Source organism: Mercenaria mercenaria, chromosome 2 (genome assembly GCF_021730395.1).
Source record: "Mercenaria mercenaria strain notata chromosome 2, MADL_Memer_1, whole genome shotgun sequence".
Lineage (NCBI taxonomy): Eukaryota > Metazoa > Mollusca > Bivalvia > Venerida > Veneridae > Mercenaria > Mercenaria mercenaria.
The window spans coordinates 2526980-2550978 of NC_069362.1; the positions used below are offsets into that span (position 1 = coordinate 2526980).

The 23999-nt window shown below is 34.4% G+C and overlaps 1 protein-coding gene across 1 annotated transcript; it reads right to left on the minus strand.

The window, feature by feature from the left end:
• Positions 1 to 255: 255 nt before the first annotated feature.
• Positions 256 to 11521, minus strand: LOC128555405 (TNF receptor-associated factor 6-B-like). The gene is made up of 7 exons (XM_053537686.1): positions 11303 to 11521; positions 10408 to 10465; positions 9096 to 9200; positions 8058 to 8107; positions 6797 to 6962; positions 828 to 958; positions 256 to 394 (listed from the first exon to the last, which is right to left on the minus strand). The coding sequence occupies exons 1-6, from the start codon at positions 11473 to 11475 to the stop codon at positions 890 to 892; spliced, it is 621 nt and encodes a 206-aa protein (XP_053393661.1). The 5' UTR covers positions 11476 to 11521; the 3' UTR covers positions 256 to 394; positions 828 to 889.
• Between the last annotated feature and the right edge of the window lie 12478 nt (positions 11522 to 23999).

Below are 23999 nucleotides of genomic sequence, written 5' to 3' on the forward strand. Positions count from 1 at the left end.
CCGCTGACAACGAAATCCTTCTGTATCAGTTCTACATCTAGGAACAGCGGTACATGTGACAATGGTCTCATGACTCCTCGTCGGTCGAACTGCTAACAAAGACACACCGCAAGAGGCTGAAAATGGGAAAAATAGCTCCTCATCAAATTGGCCTTTCTCATGGATGACGAAAAAGGACGCGTAACTCTGACCAGACTCGGTGTGTCCATTAAGTTCCAGTGAGACATGAAGCTTGTACCCAGGGCAGCCAGTATAGAAGGAACGGCTATGGTACTTGTTTGTTCCTGATACTATCTCGACTTTCCACAACTGTTTACCATTGTAGCTCATCATCTGGGATTCCTTTAATTGTGATACTACTGACTCAAAATTGATCTTCTTCTTTTCCAAAATTCTGAAAATTCAAAAATTAATGACTGAAACAGTAACAATGTAATCAAGTCTTCAGTGGACATCGGCAGTCACTGCAATACGTAAAAACTTCCAATACAGAAACATTTCTTAAAGCATCACAACTGGCTTTTCTTGAGAATTATAACAGCCTAAAGCTTCATATATAAAACAATCTAAAATTTACAAGATAAAGGGCCCTGCCTAGACTATTTTAGGTTAGATTCTTTGTAAGCAAAGATTAAGAAGACATAAAGAGATATCAAGGAGAAGTGGCACTTCCTCTTCTTATGGTATGTGCTGCAGCCACAAAAGTAGAAATTGTTTAAAACCTGATTAAAGCAGTTTTATCTGTTAATAAAATGCAAACTGATTCACACTATGGGTCTACTACCTTGTGTCGACTACCTACAGAGTATGTTTTTAAAACTTCATACCCAATTAACTCCTGAACAGTTTTATCCAGACTAGAAATCTGTCTGTCCTGTGAATCGACTTTCTACTCCATACAGGTCAGGTGTAAATGTGCAGCCTCTTTCTCGTGACTGGCCATTACTTCTCTACGCCCCTGCAAACAGATATCATCAGTTTTTACAAAATATAATTTATTTTTAACATGATTGTGATAAAGTTTGATGCTTATATGATCTTGCTCCAGTCCATGTCCTGAAAATTATAATATGTGTGCCATGTTAGATGGTATGGTTGTGATACCATTGGGTCTCAAACCAATGAACTCCATATTAAGTGACTGGCACACAGCCACAGTTCCCAACCATAAACAAGAAGCTGTGCTCAATAAACGCTTGATGCCCCCGTTGGCATCCTTGTTGATATAAAGCAACCTAAATCCAAAATGAGGTCAAGGTCAAACTGAGGTCAGGTGATGTGTGAAGATGAGGAATGGTCACAGGTTACATCTACATTAGTATCAAGTCATTCTAGTAAGGGGTATTGATGCTAGACGAAACGGTCCCATTTGGTTAACCAAGAGATGGCCATTATAAAGCAACCTAGGTCCAAAATGAGGTCAAGGTCAAGGTCAGATTGAGGTCAGGTGATGTGTGAAGATGAGGAATGGTCACAGGTTACATCTGCATTAATATCAAGTCATTCTAATAAGGGGTATTGATGCTAGACAAAACGGTCCCATTTGGTTAACCAAGAGATGGCCCATATAAAGCAACCTAAGTCCAAAATGAGGTCAAGTTCAAGGTCAAACTGAGGTCAGGTGATGTGTGAAGATGAGGAATGGTCACAGGTTACATCTGCATTAGTATCAAGTCATTCTAGTAAGGGGTATTGATGCTAGACGAAACGGTCCCATTTGGTTAACCTCGTACGGACGAACGAACAAACAAACGGACAGGACAATCACTATATGCCTCCCACATCAGTAGATTGCCGGGGGGCATAAAAATCTGTAAGCACATTTATACAAATGTCAATTGCTTAAGAGATAACAAAATTAGTATTCTGATTTTATCTTATCAAAGAAAATGGCAAACTATGGACAATACAGCTCCATTAAATGGAAAGATGAATGGATATGTAAATTACTGGTAAATGGCTGTAACTGGCACTGAACCATAAAGGTGACTGGATATTGCATTATGCACACTGTTTATTTATGGCATATATTTATGCAAATTATACAGTAATCCATCAAAGTGGTAACAAAATAAGAAGAGGACAAACAATACAGTAAACCTCGCTTATAAGGAACAGCTTGGGACCTCTAAAAATTGTTCTTTATTACCGAGGTTCCTTATATCCGTATAGCGAACTAGTTCCTTGTAACCGAGGTTTGTATAACGAACACAATTTGACTGACGTTTGATAAGGGCTAAGTGTTCACACTACGAGCCAACCTTGAATCTTTATGTGAGGAAGTTGCTTTTCTAGTACCGGTCCTTTTCTGGAGAGATGGTAAGGTAAACTGCCTGCATGCATGCATATGACCGAAATAAGTTTGAAACGCGGCTTTAACTCTAAACCAAGCCAAAATGTTCGTCGGTAAGAATGACCGTAATTTATGTTTATTTTTGTCGGTTATTTCATCTTATTTTTAGAGAGCGCTACATGATGACTATAAGATATGTTGCAATTACTCCCCTTACCTTGCTTGACTGCATGTTATGTGAATAACCATCAATACTAATATAAAACAAATGTTTGATATTTTTTTTATCACAAAAATGTTAAATTAGACTACCCATTAAAATGTATGGTGTTTATGACATACAGTGTATTACGACTAAACGGCGCCATACATATGGATTACAGAACAGAACAGAACAGAACATGATCTTTATTACACCCAAGTAATTATACAATATGGGGATTAAACATAATGACAGTATATAATAACATGTTTACATGAACTTCCGACAGGCAAATATTATTTTGTTGTTGGGGGAAATCATGAATGTATCAGAAATTTTATACATCTAGTAAAAATCACTATTTCAAAAATTACAGAGACTACAAGTTGTATTTATAGTATTTATAGTTACAAACATTAATTTAAATTGTAGGTAAAAAAAAAATAAAAAAATAAAAGGAATCCTAGCAAGTAATGTAGTTATTAAAGAACGAATCAACAAAAAAGGTCGTCATGAATATCATGCGGACGCTTTAAATTCTCTTTGGGTAATGTGGTCAAAGGTGAGTCACTTACGCGTGGGATTTATTCTAATAATAGCGGCTACATCGCACTATTTTTAACGCGCACTAAGTTTTACTATGATAGTACTAGCATTTAGGAGTGACTTGTCGCTTTTATTAATAGATTTGAAAGGTTACTGGAATAAACCACTTCAGTAAAGGGGTACCCTACCCTTTTATAACTTATTTTTATAACAAATATTTAAATGACTGCTTTCTTCGACAATTAGACGCCGTGGTGCAGTGGTAAGCGTGACGGCTCTAAAATCTAACTTTTGTGCGTTCGAATTCCAACGGAGATCAATATTTTTTTTTTCATTTTATTTTTTTTTTTCATTTTATACTTTGCTAAGGTACATTTTAAAATGATGATAATGTTAAACATGTATTTGAATCGATCGCATTACTTGTATCATTTTGGTATTTCCGCATATAACATAGGTTTTTCAAATATCTTCTTGATTGTGAATTATTCAACATGGTTGACATAGCTCTTGACAATTTGGTAATTCAACTAGCTGATGACACTGATTCGGAGGACATCGCCAGCGAGTGAGAAGATGCTCTATTGGAAGCGTGTGTTTGAAATGTATTGAATGTATTGAAATTGTACGAATGAAATTAAAAATGAAATTGAAATGATGAAATAAAACGAAATAATAAAAAAAAGAAACATGAAAAATGTAAATAAAACATATTCAATCATAAAACAAATCGCCCTGTGTGAGATTCGAACCCACAGCCTCCTAATCGCAAAAGTTAAATCACTATCAAGATTCCTCATTTGTACCAACTGAGCTACCGATGCAGTTTCAATCTTTACATTATATAAAATATATTTACAGTTTAAAAAAGTCAAATATCTTTCAAACCCTTATTTAATAAATGGAACAGTCTGGAAAATCCAAATTTAAAAATAAAAGCGACAGGTCACTCCTAATTGCTAATAGTGCGGTTATAATAATTACCCAAGCATATTATTCATTCATAATGGAGTTAACATGTGTGGGCGGATTATAAACTAAGGTAAAAGTAGGTCAGTTAATTCAATTAGAACTGAGTTATTATTGCTCTAATCATTTTGCACGTTTCTGACAAAATACATGGTGAATTTGAGTTAAGTAAATTTCAACCGGCAGTCTGTGATTACATGTACGGAATTTGAAAAAAGTAAGGTAATCATTCTTCTGAAGAATTCGGAAATAATTTTCATACTCTAAGTTATCTTTAAAACTATTATATATCATTCCTTTATTAGACTGTTGCATCTAGGTGTGCCATTCTTGTTGAAATTGGTCAATGAGAGTTTGTTTAATTTGCTTATGCAAGTGTTTTGTGACAGAAGTATTCTGGTGTAACCATAGGTCAGGTCTTCCAACAGAATTTAGAATTTCCTTGATTTTACTTATCCATTTATAGTCAAACTGGTCCTGAGATACCATATATTTGTAAATTATAGAAGACAATTTTGTATCTTTGCCTAGTAACAGTTTAGCCCAAAAAGAGATCATTTTTGTTTTAACTATTATAGATATTGGATATCTATACCCAATTTGCCATAGAGCATATTCATTGGAGTACTTTTGCGCGCATTTGTTATCCTTCGAAGGAAATCATTATGAACTCTTTCAAGTAAATCAGTATTTTCAAAACAAATATTTCCGATCCGTATGTCAGTATTGGTAAAACTGTATGGTCGAAAAGTTTTAAAATGAGATCGACAGGGAGATCAGCATTATTTACCCCTGAAAATAAAAGGTACATAGCTTTGTTTGCTTGCTGGACTACATGTTTCCTGGCATTCAGGAACGAACCATTACTTGAAAAGGTAACACCTAGATAATGATATTTATTCGTAATTTCAACTTGCTGTGTTCCGAGGGTAAAGTTAAAATTATTGGTGTTTCTTGCACCAAAGACAATTATTTTTGTTTTTTGTAAATTAACTTTTAATTTCCAGTTATCACAGTATGTATTAAATTGATCTAAAGAGTTCTGAAAATCAGACGCATTAGAAGAAACAATAACAGTGTCATCAGCATAGAGTAGTAGTAAAAGTTTCAGCCAGATCTCATCATCGGGACTATATAACTCTATGCCCATAGCACCATTTTCCTCTAGAAAAGATTGTAAATCATTAAGATACAGGGAAAAAAGTATGGGACTCAAATTTTCTCCCTGACGTCAGCCGATTTCGAACTGGAAGACTAACGATTTATTACTGTTGTGGGAAATACAGGATTTGATATTCTGATACATATTAAATATTGCTTTAAAAAACTTCCCATGTATTAGATTCTGTGACAGTTTATGCCACAACCCATATCGCCAGATTTTATCAAAGCACTGGGAAAAATCCACATATGAACAGAAAAGTTTTTGCTTCTTTTTCTTTAGAATTTCAATAAGGGCATGAAGTGTAAAAATGTGATCTGAGCAAGAATAGCTTTTTCTAAACCCAGCCTGGTTTTCATCTAACAAATTGAACGTTTCGACATATTTTATGAGACGATAATTTAGAACTGCGGTAAAAAGTTTGCCTAAACAGCTTAGTATTGTAATTGGCCTATAATTATTAGGTTCCTACGAGTTTCCTTTATTTTTAAAAATAGGTATAATGGTTCCCTCAAGCCAAGAAGAAGGGACATATCCAGTATCAAGCACACTATTAAATAACCTGACATATATTGGCATTAAAATAAAAAAAGTGTAAATTATACCTATACTTTTGCTATTGTCCATTTTAGCGCCTGCTATAACTTTTACAATTGGAAATTTGGTAAACTGGACTGTTTGCCATTGTTAATCATGTGTAATTAGAAAGCTAGCACATTTATTTAGGATAGTATGACCGTGACCGTCACTATTGCTAACATGAAATACCCAATACATGTAGCTGTCGAACATAACCTTGAGTAAATATAAGTGTTGTACTCTACTATCATCTAATATTTGGTAATTTGATGATATTATATATTTTCGTTTTATCGTATCCGTGATTTAACAAACTAAAGATCATAGAAATGAAATAGTTTGTGTTTATTCATGTGCATGAAAGCGCGTGATAGTGTCGACGTTACTCTGACGTCATCAGCGATTCTCATGTTTATTTCCGGTTTTCAATAATTTTTATTCTTTATGTCTGTTCGCTATAACCAAATTTCCTACTTTGGGACTGGAAAAAGTATTCCTTCTAACCAAGTGTTCCTTATAACCGAGGATTTTTACATTGAATAAAGAACGTATTAGATCGGGGAATTGAAAACTGTTCCTTATAAATGAGTGTTCCTTATATCCGAGTTCTTTATAAGTGAGGTTTACTGTACTTGACATTTGAAATCACCACAAAGTTTTGACCTTGAACTGGTATGACTCAAAGTTATGTGTTGAGGGAGATCTCTTTATTGTAAACACTGCTAATTTTTTTGAAAATCTTTTAAGAGTGCAAAATATAAGGAGCTGACACAAAAACCTGCTTATCTGACTTTTGACGCTTCTTGAACTGGCAATAAATCTGTGCAGTATTTAAACAGAACCCATTATATAACAACTCCAAATGTTTAACAAGTTTCATAAATTTTGAGTATCCTTTAAAAAGCCTAAAATTATTTTTATGTTTGTTTTTTCGAGCGGAATGTCAGAATAGACAATATATAAATAGAGTCACTCAACACACTGTAACAGAAGTTTATAAATCTATCTTTAAAATGTTAGGAATATAATCATATAATTAACTCACAGCAAATTGGCATCCATATTTTTGGTACGGACATGGAATAATGACACGAGGGCAATCTCCAGATTTTTCATTGAGGTGACAGGATATGTCTTCACGATTTATTCTACTCTTACCACATAGTGAACACACTACTGGAAACTTTCTGCAGTCCAATAACTGATGTTTCCGAAAATATAGAACAAAACATAATTACACAGACAAATTTATGCATGTACATAGTATTGGTGGACGGATAGCTCAGTGGTTTGCACACTGGCCTTCCAATCCTGAGGTCGGGGGTTTGATCCCCGGCAGCTACTCGGGAATTTTCAGAAACGCTTTTCAGTAACATATAGTACGTCAGTAATTAAGTTTCAAAGCATTCTAAAGAAATGTAGCATTAATTTCCAGATATCTAAAAAATTTCCTTTTTTGTTGTCGAAGGATCTGGAGGCCTATGCCTTTAAGTACACAGATGTGTAGTACCCTAATCCATAGTAAATCTATTTTACTGACTTCATGTACACTGTTTTAATTAATAAATAATGGCTTTTTTTATAAATGACTAAAACATAATTATGTGTAACAGATTAGATACTTAAAATTATCACAAACACCTTTTCAATTAACTGTCTTCTAATCTAAAAGCAGTCTGTTGCCTGATTGGGAATGGGTGTTGTTATATTTTCTGGTCCTTTCGGATCATGGAGTCCATTCAACATATGTGTAATAGAGTTCCACTTAAGCCGGTGCTAGGGGGCGTGAGAGGTGTTGCAAATTTCATTACATCTGATGAACAGACTCAATCAAACCAAGCCTGCTATTAATTCTTCTTGGTTGCATTCTTTCCCTCCATGGGATTTTTTTACAGATTTTATTAGTAACAAGCATATACATTTTCACATTTGTCAGGATATACTCATTAATCATGAATGAAAAACGGTTCATTACATGCTTGCCAAAAGAAAAACTCATCATCAATGAACACATGCTTTTCACATAGCTAGCACAGATTATCTCCTCTGACTGCCATTTTAAGAGTCACAGTTGATGTACAGATTATCTCCCCTGACTGCCATTTTGAGTCACGACGTAAAATCTGCTACAAATAAGATAAGAATTTCTCACAATGCTGTAAAATTTTGGTTACTGATGAAAATAAAGTGCTTCTGTACATGCACTTTATTTTTGCCGATTCTGTGAAATATTTCTGAATTTTGATCCCCAAATGGCTACTATTTTTTGGCAACATAGATAAATATCTTTTCATCACAGCTTTTACCATCTGGCATTTGGCTTGAAAGTTCCCTTAACTGGCAGTGTCATGTGGGACTGAAAAACAGAAAAAAGCATTCTTTGCACTAAATCTTAGGGGAAAATTTACTCTGAAATATGATTTTTTTAAAACTTATATACAGCTGAATAAAAAAAATCTCTGAATCTTCCTTTTTTTCAACAATTTCCTTTAAATTTTCGTATCATGTTACTAAGAAACAGTTTCAACAGAAAATGGGTGTAATTTCATCATCGAAATCTACTGTTATCATATCAGATAATCAAAATTCAATACTGCCTTTCTTTCTTTTGGGTCACTGTCCTTTTTACCAGTAATTTTGAGTTATTTACTCAGTTCTCAAGGTTTGATAACTAACTTTTCAGCCCAGTCTCAAATGCAGCCTTGCCATTGGTCAATTTCAAATTTTAGCTAACCAACAGATGCTGGAATTTTGAGACTGGTATCCAAACTCAGTTTTATAACATAGAACCCAGTATCATGACACTATCATCTGATTGGCCAAGACAAAGCTTAGTCTTGAAACTGACTGATGGCGAGCTAGTTTCTGAGAATGGTACCATGCCTGTTTTGTAACCTTGGAAACTGATCAAGAAGACAGTCTGACTATCACAGGAGGGAGGGAAACAAGAGCTATCAGAGGACAGCAATGCTTGATGATTCAAAAGCCTTGTAACTATGAAAACATTCACATAAACAAGTACAAAATGGGCAACAAATTTGAGTCATGAAGCTTTCCTATCTTATGATGCTTAATGACATAACAGATTACACAAAAATATTGCTAAGATGTAAAAGGGGCATAACTTTGTGAGAAAGCAAAACAGAATAATAAAACCTGCACAGTGGAAGTCAGATCCTCACAATAAACATTTGAGTGATGTTAAAAATGAATCAATCCATTCTTATAAATCTGTACTGAGATGCCAACTAACATACAAAACCCAATTGGAACACGGACACAAACAATAGGTGAGTGCAATAGGTCTACCTATTGTTGAAATAGTCAAGCTAAAAACTGAATACCTCCAGATCCCTCAGTTCCCCAGTCCAGCTGCAATCTTTGTGGTGTTGCTCACATTTCACTTTCAGTGACAGAATTTCTCTACGAATAGCCACATCAGGAAATAACTGAAAATATTGAAACAAAACAAACCATATAACTACACAATATTAAACAAGCATTGACACATTTTATAATGGGAACTTAATTTTCCATATAGCTACATGAGCCTTTTGACAATGCTGCACTTCTTTTGGTTTTGTTTGTAATTTGGGATTGTTCAACAAAAAGTAATCCTTACTGAATATATCACAACAAAACAAGAGCTGTCCGTAAGACAGCGCGCTCGACTTTTCTCAGTGCTTGACTCTGAATTAGAGCTTTGTCAGTAAAAAAAAATCCAAGTTAAAAAGGGATATAACTCTGTCAAAATTCAAATCAGAGTTATGGGAATTGTGTCTCCTGGTGTAGACTTTGATAGTAAATAACTGTTACGAGTTTCAAGTCAAAAGCTTTAATAGTAACAGAGAAATCTGACTTTATCAAACACTTTAACAAAAAACTCTAAGTTATAAAGGAGCATAATTCTGTCAAAATTCGAATCAGAGTTATGGGGATTGTTTCTCCTGATGTAGACTTTGATGGTAAATAAGTATTTTAAGTTTCAAGTCAATAGCTTTGATAGTAACAGAGATATTTGACTTTATCAAAAACTTTAACCAAAAATTCTAAGTTAAAAGGGGGCATAATTCTGTCAAGATTCAAATCAGAGTTATGGGGATTGTTTCTCTTGGTGAAGACTTTGATAGTAAATAACTATTTTAAGTTTCAAGTCAATAGCTTTGATAGTAACAGAGATATTTGACTTTATCAAAAACTTTAACCAACGGCGATGCCGATGCCGACGCCGTGGCAAGTGCAATAGCTCTACTTTTTCGAAAGTCGAGCTAATAACCTGAAAATGCGCCACCCCACCGAGTCTTGAGGATAAAGCACACTAGACATACTGGAATTCATGACTGAGATTCGGCTATATATTTTGCCCCCGATTCAGAATTGCAACTTCGAGAAATGGGAGCCTTGTGCTCACCCTTTCAAGCAAACAGCTACCATAACCTTTTAACTTTAAAGCTGGAAATTTATGAAAGGGAATCAAAAGTTGAGAGGCTCCAAATTAACCTTTCTAAACAGATTTAATTGACTGTAGAGAAAGAAAAAACAGATATAAGTTTAATTAAAAAGTTGATGTTTAAACCTTATAATTACCGACATAAAAACTGTACTCTACTTTCAAAAACAAAAAAAGACATAAAACTAAAGCTGATGCCTACATACCTCAAATTCTGTGTCAAACCATGTGTTGTCTACTGGGCATTTACACATTCCTGATCGACTGAAAATAAAGAGATACATATGCAATTTCTTAGCAATTATAATGTTAATGTAAGCAAATAAGGACAGCTATGGTTCATTATATATATTAATAGCGCTCTTTGATCACAATAAAGTTCTGTCTAACACATTTCAACAAAATTTGAAGTTTGCTAAAAGTACAACACTAAAATGATAAAATAGTTTCAGCAGATGACATTATATGCGCGATTACTTGTCTATGATTGATGCTTTCTGTCCGAGTTTTGTCACTAAGTTACAACTTTTCAACACTGCAAATAGAAACTGGAACTAGAATTCATGACAATGTAATTAAGTACTAGTCAAGGAGATACCAAATTCTGTATAGATAACATGCAGTTCAAACCAAACCATGGCCAGCTCACACATAAAAAACTTATATGTTGCTAAGCTAGAGCTATCATTGAATGTGATTTATACCACTAGACATTACTTTTATACAGGGAAGGTAACCAATTAGCACAACTTTTTCAAGAGGTTAACAACTGATGCTAGTAACATAAAAATCCTTTCTACTGTTAAGGAGATAAGATGATGATACAACCAAATGTTTTGACATGTCTCTCTTGATGAGGTTCTACATCTCATCTTTACGAGGCAAACCCTTCAAGGGGTTTAGAAATTATGGATAGAGAGGACACAAAAGCTTTCACTTGGGATTTTCATGTGTGAACACGACCTTTAACCTATCACTTAAGGAAATACACTTATGACTCCAATATATAGCCCCTCAATACTTCATATTTGGTGGGTATAAAATAACTAACTACATGTACTATTATAACTAAATAGAACTTACACCATTTTATCTACTTACTTTGCAACTTTACGAATACATGTTTCGCAGAATCTGTGTCCACATGATGTTTGCACTGCATCTTTCATCACAGTGAGGCAGACAGGACAAACATATTTTCTTTCAGGGTCCTCATCAAATACTGCTTCATATCCCGACACACCTGACTGGCTAGCTGCATCAACTGAGGCCATTGCTTCTGGTTACCTGGAAAATGCTGAAAGAAAAATAACAGTATGTTCAGTGTTTCCAAATTTTTACTGAGATACAGGTCTTGGGATGGGCCTCAATAGGAAAGGCAAGGTGATCCAGTGGTAATGCTGCCTGTCTAAAACATCAGGGTTTTGATGGAGTCTCCAAATAAAACAAGACTACTCTCAAACAATGAAAGTCCAATGCCCGAACAAATTGCTGCCTTATGAACCACTCTTTTTTTATTTTGAAATTTAATTGATTTTCTTATGATTTCTTTATTAATGAAGAACCTGCGCTCTCTCATGTAACCTACCATCCATCTTGTACAAAAGGTCTACTTTTAAAGTCCTTTATAGAAAGCTGGGCAATACAGATGGACAAATGGATGGATAAAGGACAAAATAAAATAATCTGTATGATTCTTTATAGTATACCTATGTCTCAGGCTTCATAAAATAATCTCCGTGCTTATAATGGTAAAAACTGAGAATTCATCCTTTGTGACAGACCGACAATTGGAGCAACAGACAAAAGAATGGAGAAAACAAGAGCTGTCCATAAGACAGCCAATGCTCGACTATTCGAATTATTGTCGCAGAAGCAGGAAAATATTACCCTAACTGTTAAAATATCTATAGAGTTTCAATCCAGTATTTGCACTAGTTTTGGAGATAGTAACTTAGTACATGTAAAACTTTAACCAGAAGTTTTAAGTTCAAAAGGGGACATAATTTGACCAAAATGCATGTTAGAGTTTTGGGACTTGATGCAATAAACTAGTTTTATAACCCTGATGGCACATGTGAAGTTTCAATTTAATATCTGCATTTGTTCTGCAGATAGTAACTTGCATGCAAAACTTTTACCAGAATTTTCTAAGTCCAAAAGGGGGCAAAATTTGCCCAAAATACATGTCAGAGTTATGGGACTTGACCCAGTGAGGTTGGTAATTGATCTAGAAAAAGAAAAAGTTCCAAATCTATATGCTTTTAAGTAATAGCTGTATGTACTTGCACGAAAAACTTTAACCAGAATTTTCCAAGTTCCAAAGGGGCTTAATTATGCCAAAATGCAGGTCAGAGTAATGGGACCTGATGCTATCAACTAGTTTTATAACCCCGAACACATGTGAAGTTTCAATTCAATATCTGCATTAGTTTTGGAGATAATAAATTGCATGTAAAACTTTAGCCAGGTTTTCTAATTCCAAAAGGGGGCATAATGTCAGAATTATGGGACTTGACACAGTGAGGTTGGTAATTGACCTAGAAAAAGAAAAAATAAGTTTAAAAGCTATATGCCTTTAAATGATAGCCATATGTACTTGCATGCAAAACTTGAACCAAAGTGTGACGCTGACGCCCGGGCGAGTAGAATAGCTGCATTTTTTCAACATTGTCATTTGCCTATTTATCAAATTTTATCTCTTGTACATTTTAAGGTATTGCAAAATCCACATATTTCTGGACTATTAGTAACATTGTTGCCACAGCAATGCTGTCAGTTGGCAAGTGCGCTCGACTATTCAAAGAATAGATGTTAAGTACTGGGTCAAAATATTACCAGAGCTTTTCAGAAAACAGAACAAAAACACAGATGAGACAAACAATGTACCTGTATTAATGGAACTGGAATAGTCTTGCACTATATGGAAATGTCTTATGATATTATCTAAATGTACGTTAAGCCATATATCAAGCAGTTTAGAGGAAATATGGAATCAACGGTACGCAAAACTAAAACTAATTTCTTTGTCAAAATAACCGAGCCAAAATCCTTGTCCTAGCTAAGTAGTCTTGTCTACATATGGAGAATAATGATGGTTAACAAGTGGTTAAGTTTCAAAGCCTTACGTCAAACAGTTTAGACAAAACATGGACTCCCTTACAGAAGCAAGCATCTGTGGCGTACATAATGTGTACTTGCTGCGTACATGCTGCGAACACAGTAGTACGCCAAATAAGTACGTTTTACATACACCGCATGCTGCGTACATGCTGCGTACTATTTCACAGAGTACACAGCATGTACGCAGGAGACATGAGTTAACACAACATGTATGCGGCACAGTGATTGAAATTTTCAGAAGTACACTTCATATACACAGCAAGAAAACAGATTTTTCTAGCAACTCTGGTTAGATTAGACCCATCATGTGATCTCTTTGGAGCATGCCCAGTAATAACTTCCTGTCTATTTGAAAAGTGGAGCTAAAATGAGAACAGTCTCTTAGAGTAAAATATCCTAAAATAAAGGACTAACATACAGTATCAAAGTTTTGTAAGTTGAATTTGCTTTTTGTATTTTAACTGAATATATATGGTATATATAAAGGAAATATTATGTATTATAATTTAGGTTATAATTTTAAATGTAACAAACTTGCCACAGCAAAACTTATTCTATATTTAATAAGGTTTAGCAGTATATCACAAAACAACAGATTTTTTAGCGAATGAACGGCATCTTGACTCACAACTTATATGTCCAATACATGTTTTACTGTTCTGTCCCACGGAGTTGGATACTTAAAATATTCTAAATGAGTTGTCCCCCTTTAAAAAAGAATGCCATTTGTAAAGAAATAAATGTAAGCAATTGTCAAAACGATGTTTTACCTAGTTATGTAAAGTTTAAACACTCGCACGGTGTTGCAAATGCATTTAAACGAAGACATATAACAGCTTTTTAAAAATGGTGAGTTTTTAAAGGCGCTGGACTGTCCAGAAGTGTACACTGGCCCCTTCAAGTAGTCCCTTTCCGGAATTCAATACATATATGAATAAATTGACAATTGTTTTGTACAATAATACAAATGTTTTATATGCTGTTATATTTTCATGTAAAACAATGCTTTCTTTCTATGATTTGATGACGTTTGAACTTTTTTTCTCCGAAGCATGGACCTATACCTTAATTAGTAATTCAACTTCTCTTTCAATTATAGTAATCAATAAACATTTTGTTTCTTTTATATTTTGATTTGGCTTAAAAACTTAAGTTCATTACTTTACTTAAAATACATTGCATTCCATTGCCTAAATGTCTTTGCACAAAGTTATACTGACTGAATGTGTAAAGAATATATCGATGCAAAAATACCAGAAAAGAATACATAATTTGCACCTTGTTCACAGCATGTACACCCGAGAGCCTATTTGCATGTGAAAAGTGTATGTGCCGTGTACATGCTGTGTACTATTTCTCCGGTGTACTTCCCGCATATTAAATTTCTCCGGTGTACTTCCTGCGTACTATATATTCGCAGCATGTACGCGGCAGGTAGTACGCAGCAGAGCTCATTTGCATGTCAAAAGTGTACTACAAACGTACTACCGGTGTATATGCGGTGTATATCCTGCATACTATTTCAAGTCCAAGAATTTAGTACACATCATGTATGCGACAAGTACGCCATATATACGCAGCAAGAGTACACGGCAGGCCCTTTTCTTTGGTAAGGGAACTTCAAATTCAATATTTGAATATATTACATATGTTTTATATGACTTTCTTCATTTCACAAAGGGGTGCGTATTATACCCCAAACTGTATACAAAGGAATATGGTTCAGCTATTAACAAGAAAATATTTGACTTGATCAATATCAAAAAACTTAATACCAAGTTAACAAGGAACATAACTCTGTCAAAATTCAAATCAGTGTTATGAGGACTATTTCTCCTGGTGTAGACTCTTGATAGTAAATAACTATTTTAAGTTTTAAGTCAAAAGCTGTGATAGTAACATAGATATTTGACTTTATAAAAAACTTTAACCAAAAAACTCTAAGTTAACATTGAACGTAACTGTCAAAATTCAAATTAGAGTTATGGGGATTGTATCTTCGATAGTTAATAACTATTTAAGTTTCAAGTCAAAAGCTTTGATAGTAACAGAGATATCTGACTTTATCAAAAGCTTTAACCAAAAAATTCTAGTTAACATTGAACATAACTTCTTCTGGTGTAAACTTTGATAGTTAAAAACTATTTAAGTTTCAAGTCAATAGTTTTGATAGTAACAGAGATATTTGTCTTTATCAAAAACTTAAGCAAAAATTCTAAGTTAACAAGGAACATAACTCTGTCAAAATTCAAATCAGAGTCATGATGATGAGGATTATTTCTCCTGGTGTAGACTTTGATAGTAAATATCTGTTTTAAGTTTCTTGTCAAAAGCTTTGATAGTAACAGAGATATTTGACTTTATCAAAAACTTTAACCAAAAAAGTTTAAGTTAACAAGAGCTGTTCGTAAGACAGCGCGCTCCACTACTCGGGGATTTGACAGTAAAATGAATATATGTCTGAATAAGACACCTCTACTTTAAAAGGAAGATACACCAAGGGGCATAATTCCATCAAATAAACAAATTTGAGTCATTAGGATTGTTACAACACATGCAGATGATGATGATAAAGATATATTTTGAGTTTCAAGTCATTATCTTATATAGTACCAAAGTTATGTCCAGAAAACGAAGTTTGTAAAAATTTAAGTATAAAAGGGGCATAATTCGGTCAAAAATACAAATCAGAGTTATGGGGATTGTTACCACACATGCAGATGATGATGATAAAGATACATTTTAAGTTTCAAGTCTTTATCTTATATTGCATTAAAGTAGTATCCAGAAAGCGAAGATTGCAAAAAAGTTTAAGTACAAAAGGGGCATAATTCTGTCAAAAACACAATTAGAGTTATGGGGTATGTAGCCACACATGCAGATGATTATAAACAAATACTTTTAATTTCAAGTCATTATCTTTTAAAGTACCAAAGATATGTCCAAAAACGAAGCTTTCGAAAAAAAATTAACATGAAAATAATTCAAAGTATAACTCCTTGGTGACCTTGACATTGGGTATAATGGGCCCAGCCCCTAAACATATTTTGTTTGTATGCTGGACAATGTTTATGTGAATTTACAGTATGATATAAGCAAAAGTAACAAAGATATGACAGAAAAACAAAGGTTGCCTAAAAAAATTAACCTTAAAAATAGCCTAAGTATAAGACCTTGTTGACCTTGACCTTGGGTATAATGGGCCCAGTCCCTACACATACTCTTTTTGTATGCTGGACAATGTTTATGTAAAGTTACAGTAAGATATAAGCAATAGTAACAAAGATATGAAAGAAAAACAAAGGTTGCCGAAAAACTTTAACCTTAAAAATAACCTAAGTATAACACCTTGGTGACCTTGACCTTAGGTATAATGGGCCCAGTCCCTACACATACTTTGTTTGTATGCTGGACAATGTTTATGTAAAGTTACAGTAAGATATAAGCAATAGTAACAAAGATATGACAGAAAAACAAAGGTTGCCGAAAAACTTTAACCTTAAAAATAACCTAAATATAACAGCTTGGTGACCTTGACCTTGGGTATAATGGGCTCAGCCCCTACACATATATTGTTTGTATACTGGACAATGTTTATGTGAAGTTACAGTAAGATATAAGCAATAGTAACAAAGATATGACAGAAAAACAAAGGTTGCCGAAAAACTTTAACCAAGTAGGGTCACGCCGACGCCGACGCCGGGGCAAATAGTATAGCCCCACTATTCTCCGAATAGTGGAGCTAAAAGGGGGCATAACTCTGTCAGAATTTAAATCAGTTATGGGGATAGTTTTCCTGGTGTAGACTTTGATATTTAATAACTATTTCAAGTTTCAAGTCAATAGCTTTGATAGTAAAAGAGATATTTGACTTTATTAAAAACTTTCAATGCTTTGTTTAATACTCATCTCCATTCATTATCACTATTAGCGGCTGGTTTCACTCCGTATCTGAGATGCACCAGCCAGTCCCATTCAATATTTAATTTAAACATCACAGTAATAAACACAGATAAAGAATAACAAGTTATTTCATAATGATTATCAATCAGCTGCTGGATGTAACATCATGTTTTAATTCAATGGTTCTGGGCAATTAGATAACGTTACTGATGGTTATTACCCACAGTGCAAAAATGAGATTTTGTAACAACCTGTGAAAATTATGTCGGAATATTAACAAACTTTTAACACAAGTAACATGGAAGTTAAGCTGAATATATTTTTAACGACGATGGCAGTAATTTTGTGTTATTCCGCAGGAGGTAACAGATACCCATATCTATGTAACTTGTTTGATATGGAGGATTACTATAAACAATCAAACGTATCTTAAATCCATTAGATAGGCAGATTCTTATAGGAATAATGGATGTAACAGAATGCTGGATAAACATGGCTGAATTGTACACCCGTTTTATCCTGACACCAAGATTGAAAAAAATACAGACAAAAAAGGAGAGAGTGATGATTTCTCTCACATTTAGTTGTCACTCTGCGATTACAGTTCATTTCAATAACTTCAGCATCACGGATGATTATAAAAAAGTTGACCTTGATTTAGAACTGGGATTTTCAAAATATTCCATAATAATAAACGAAGTGAACATTTTTCTCAAAATTGGAACAATTCTTATGCTGCGCAATATCAAAAATGTTATCAAAACAGAGTCGGAAACAAACTGCTCATTTGCCGAGAACTTGCAAGAAATTCATCTTGAAGCAAATTGTGACCAGAATTACGGACTGAATTGTTTATTCTGGGAATCGTGCATTCAGATTTTTCCAAATATGGCCGTGCTTACTATCATTGGATGTGAATACAACTATAATCAAATAAATACAAGCTCTTTACGAGAGAAGTTTCCAAATCTGGACAGTCTCGTCTTAAACTTTGCAAGAGTTGACCACCCATTAATATTTCCTTGGATGAAATCAAAAAATTATACACAACGAAAACATAGACAACATTTTGAAAGCCTATTTTGACTTAAATAAAGACAGATTTTTACAATATGTTTCCGAAAAATCGATTTTATTCATTCACTGCCAAGTGAAAATCAGATCATTGTTTTTGAAAGGAGAAGTGGACATGTTAGCATTAACAGAGATGGACCTGAGCTACTTAGAACCCAGCTTATTACTCAATGTAACCTTGACACAGACTCTCAACCTGGCCAAAAATAAATTAGAAACAATTCATGAAGACTTGCTCAAAAATCAAGACAAGTTGCTACGTATTTATCTTCAGGACAACAAACTTACAAAAATCTCAAACAAAATGTTTACAGGTCTGAACAAGAAGTATCTTTAAAAATGATGGTCGGCGAATTGTAATAAGGAAAGAAGTTTAGGAATTTTTCATCTAACATTCATCTTTCATCTAACATTTTGCAAAACTAAACACCGCACTTTAACAATTTGAATGGTTCTCTTTTAATTTTTCGCAAAGATTTCGTAGGGTTGCAATTTTGTTTCGTTTATCCTTAGACGAATAATTACAGCAGTAGTTTGATGAAGATTCATGAAGCGGTTCATGAGAAGAGGTCATTAAACGTGTTTATATTTTTAGCTAAATTGGTCCCTATCCCCATTTGTAACAGCCCGCCCGCTTAGCTCAGTAGGTAAGAGCGTTGGTCTACGGATCGCGGGGTCGTGAGTTCGATCCTCGGGCGGGGCGTATGTTCTCCGTGACTATTTGATAAACGACATTGTGTCTGAAACCATTAGTCCTCCACCTCTGATTCATGTGGGGAAGTTGGCAGTTACTTGCGGAGAACAGGTTTGTACTGGTACAGAATCAAGGAAAACTGGTTAGGTTAACTGCCCGCCGTTACATGACTGAAATACTGTTGAAAAATGGCGTTAAACCCAAAACAAACAAACAAAACCATTTGTAACAAAATAGCAAGAGACCTTACGATATTGTTACACATCGAATTTGATAAAAATTTATTACATTTTAGTGGTTAATGCGAAGAAAGGCATATCTACCATGTCCAGAAATGAGACCGTGTTTTGAAGAGTATTGTCCCTTGATTATTAAGCCAAATTGTTTAAATTTGATTGTTTCCCTTTATACCATTTTAACTATCTTTATACCCTTGACACACTACACTGGTTTTGTTAATTAGAGGTAAGTTTTAGCTATAGTGGTCCCTAATAGGGCCTAAGTTCCTTTATAAATAAATTTGGAAGAGGACCTTATAATGATGCTCCAGACCAAGTATGACAAAGATCCACCAAGCTGTTCATGAGACGCTGTATAAAGGCATTTCTAGTTTTAGCTCTAGCAGCCCCTAAAAGGGGTTAAATGTCCCAGCTGAACAAAGTTGGCTGCGGGCCTAATAAAGATGCTACAAATCAAGCTTGATTAGAATACATGAGAAAAAATCAATTAAAGTATTTTTTTATTTATTATTTTTATTTATTTCTAAAATAGGCCAACTGATCCCGCTTTAACAAATGCATATTCGCTATTCATGAATCTTTGGACAATGACGTCACACCTATAAAAAAGTGAAGGTCAAGCAAAACAAACAATTGTAATTATTTCAATATTTCTGTTTCATAAGCAAAGTTTGACCGTAGTCATATCACATAGATAAACTGTATGCAGCGTACCTTCGTTTCAGTGCAATGAGATTCAGTCGTTATATAGCATATATATAATAAAACAGATTTCAGCTGAGTTCAATATTTGCATACCATACTAAAGAAAGATATTCATATATAATAAATCAGTTAAATAATTTATAACAAATATATCAAAGCAAACAAGTACTCATTTTAATATGCAATCTGAATAAGTCACAAAAGCAAGAAACCTTTTCATATACAGACGACAATTGTAACAAGGAAAATCTTTTAAAAAACACTTCTCTACATAAAAGACTCTTTTCACACCCTTATTCATGTGATACGCAGACCGTATTTAGCTCTTTCTTTAATTTGATATATGTTGGTATTTGAACAGGTTTTTATCATATTTATTAAACTTACTTATCATTTTGAGATATATCAATATTCTTGCTAAATATACTGAGCCAAAGTTAGCTATAAAACTGTGAACAGCGTCGTTTAGGATAAACGCTTTGTCTACATTTCACTCAGCGTAGCACAATCAACAGAGTGAAAGAAATTGACACTCTCGTCCAATCAGGCAGAGTGTTGCATAAATCTTCCATTTTGATAAATTATCTATAATCGTTATCAAGTAGTTTGATTTTCTAACTGAAGTCACGTGGTATAGGTAACGAAAACGAATTTAGACGGCGTCGCCGAAAAAACTGAGATATATAAATTTAGGCAACACTAATATTAGAGTTATAGAAGATGATCCTTTCAAATCACTTTATCGTCTAAAGGACATACTTCTACAGAATAATTCTATAGCACAATTTCCGAGGGACATGTTTCGAGATCAGACTGGTTCCTTGGAATTTCTGGAAATTAATTCAAACCCCAGAATTACTGATATCCCACTCTGGCCTATTTACTCAACATATTAATACGATATGGACATAAGGGATGCAAATATCACCGGGGACAGCATTGTAAGGCTGCTCAATCATTTGAATAAACTGGATGTTAAAGAAAAACTAGTTGATGGCGGAATGGACCCACCATTTTTGCCATTAGGTAACAGAGGATCAATTTACCTTAGTTTCAACAAAATCAAAACCATTCCATCTGACAATATGACTGGTTCCATGATGTTAAAACTCAAATACTTATTCATAAATTATAATATTGGTGTTGACGGGAATCCATTCACATGTAACTGTGATACCTCAGTGATTCAAGAAGTAGTCAGTGATAAAAATGAAGTAGTATCTATGGAAGACGAATTGGCAAGCTGGTTATGTGTAAATCCTCCCGAATTCCGTGGTCGGCCAATGTGGACAATTGCCGGGACTGAGAAATACTGCCCTATAAATGCCAAACATTGTCCAAATTTATGCTCATGCTTTAAAAGGAGCGGTCAAGAAACAATTATTGTAGACTGTCATGATACTGTACTGAAACATATGCCAAAGCAGTTACCAAATTTTCAACTTGAACTGTGGTTTCAGAATTCAAGCATTTCCGAAATAGGTCCATTACCTTACTTAGAAAATGTGACTGTATTGAATTTAGCTGAAAACAAATTGGGAAATATTGAACCAATGGTTATTAACCAACTGAGGTCTCTTAAAGTGTTGCATCTCCACTCAAATCATCTCACGTCCATTCCATTTCAAGTGACATCACTAAAACTGTCGAAACTGACGCTTTCCGACAACCCATGGCTGGATGAAACAGTGGCTTCTAGATGATGAAAAACTTGTGCCAGACTGGACATACATAAAATGCCTCAATAACTATGACAGTTTACAGAAACGTATTGCTGTTCCGGATTCTGAATTTGTCTGCAAGGAAGACAACTCTTTCAGTGTTACAGGACATGTATTTCTCCCAGCCATTGTAATTAGCTTAATACTAGTGACAGACAGATTAATAACGAAGCAACAAAAAGATGTAGACATCAATTTACTGCAATTTCTGAAAAGCAACAGCTCTTTAGACAGAGAATCAAAGTTCCTGAAAGAAAAAATTGAATATTTGATGCCAAAAATTAAATTTGCAGAAAACCGCGATATAGAAATGGAGCAACGTGGAAATGACCTGAGAGTTGAAAGTAACGACCATGAGGATACTGGTAATCGAATTCAAATTTCATACCCAGACGAATATCATTTTTATGTGAAAAATGAAATAATTCCTTTTTTGGCAGCAAATAATATATGTGCTAAAATTTTAGACATGGAGTTTACACCGGGAGCTGATATACGAGATGAGCTTCCAATGATTTTCGATACTTCTCGTCACATAATGTTTATTTTCTCCGAGGAGTCCCTTGCCGACGAGGTTAGAATTTACATTTTATCTCAAGCATTAACAAAGACTCAACTTGAAGATCACAATTATCTGCTTCTGTGTACTTCTGGTAAAATTTGTTTGGAACACATGACAAATGACTTATCTAAGTATATCGAAAATTATGTGACAATTAGTGTCAATGACCCAAAATTTAAGGAGCGTATTTTAGAGTCTATTACACACAACAGTGAAGTAAAAAGAAATGAACAAAATGATCTGGAAAATGATCCACTCCTGCCATATCATAGGTAGACAAATATCTTGACTTTTTTTAAGTACTTTCGAATATATGTCAATATTACCTAAGCCACAATAACCGTATTTTATAAAATATTTATGGGCAAGCTCCAGTAACTCACCTCGAGACGCGTTAAAAACTTTGTCGTTCTGCATCTTACATTCGTAATCTGATATGGTAGGACAAGTATTATTTCGCGCATTTTATCTCCGGTGCCGCAACTGAAGCACCGGGTACATTTTGAAATATTCCAGCCATGTCTTTTCACTTTGTTTAAGGAAAACACGATTTTAAGTTAGATTACGTATAAAATTTCGAAGGATAGCAAGAACAAACCATTTATGTACAGCATTCAGATATCATTGAACAATATTTTAGTTTAAGAATATTTTATTGCAAATGTTACACAAGATACATTCATACACATACAGACAGACATAACAACACAAGCAATAGGATATTGACGGAAGTATTGAAATACTTATCGAGTCAACCTCCGGAAAGATAATATTTACAATACTATGGATGGCTGTTAAACTAATGTGTAACACATTCTTAGTTATTCATGAAAAGGGAAAAAAAGCAAAATGAAAAACCAAAAAAAAAAAGGAAAAACAACAAAATGCTCAGAAATGGAAGGTAAAGATGAAATAAAAGTATTAGTACATCGCCTTTTTAGTATTTAGAATATTTTAGCAAAATTAGGTAACCATAATGGTTAAAGTATGAAATAGTACATAGAAGAACTATATTCACTAGAATGAAAAGGGAAGGAAGAAAATATGTAGAGAAAATGTTCAGCTGCCCCAAACCATTCCTAGCTTTATATACTTAACAGTCTTGTTGTCTGGAGATAATGACAGTGTGAAACAGTATAGGGGTCAGATCACAAGTCAAGCGAACCTATGGTTCCAAGGATAAATTGTTGGACAGCTGTGAAGATTTGTCTGTTGTCAGTATCAGACAGAGAAGTATCACCATAAAGTAAGGTGTTAACAGTGATAGACTGGGTGAAATTACCAACAGAAATTAACATTACATGCCGAGGAAGGTAATACAGTCTACATTCAAGCAAAAAATGTGAGCTGGTCTCGGGTTGTCCGCAATGACAAAGGGGAGAGTTAACAATATTACGTAAGAACAAATGATAATTAAGACCACTGCATTTCATACGAAGTCTAGCATGAAGAATTTGTGCTTTTCTACTTCCACAGTAATAATAAGAGGGAGTTTGACGCTGGTCGGCCTTAAGACGCCTCTTTAACACACTAAGCGACGGTGCATTTTTGATGTCATCCGAAAGATCGTTCCATTCGCGCACAGTCAAAGGAAGAAAGGAATTGAAGTATTGTGAAGTGCGAGAAGCCACCGAGCGGAGATCACCGGAATTGCGAAGGCTGTAGTTGGAAACTGAATTAACGACTGGCGGGACGAGACTGATCAGATACGAAGGAGAAGTGCCTCTGCACATTTGAAAAAACATGATAATTCTGTGATCGCGCCTTCTATCTTCAA

Bases quoted from the DNA above. Each gene is read 5' to 3' on its own strand.
- LOC128555405 (XM_053537686.1), bottom strand. From the start codon at position 11,475: ATGGCCTCAGTTGATGCAGCTAGCCAGTCAGGTGTGTCGGGATATGAA. The intron at 9,201-10,407 runs GTATGTAGGCAT...CAATATTTTCAG, and splicing joins GGTTTGACACAGAATTTGAG to TTATTTCCTGATGTGGCTAT. The intron at 959-6,796 runs GTGAGTTAATTA...ATCTGTTTGCAG, and splicing joins AATATGGATGCCAATTTGCT to GGGCGTAGAGAAGTAATGGC.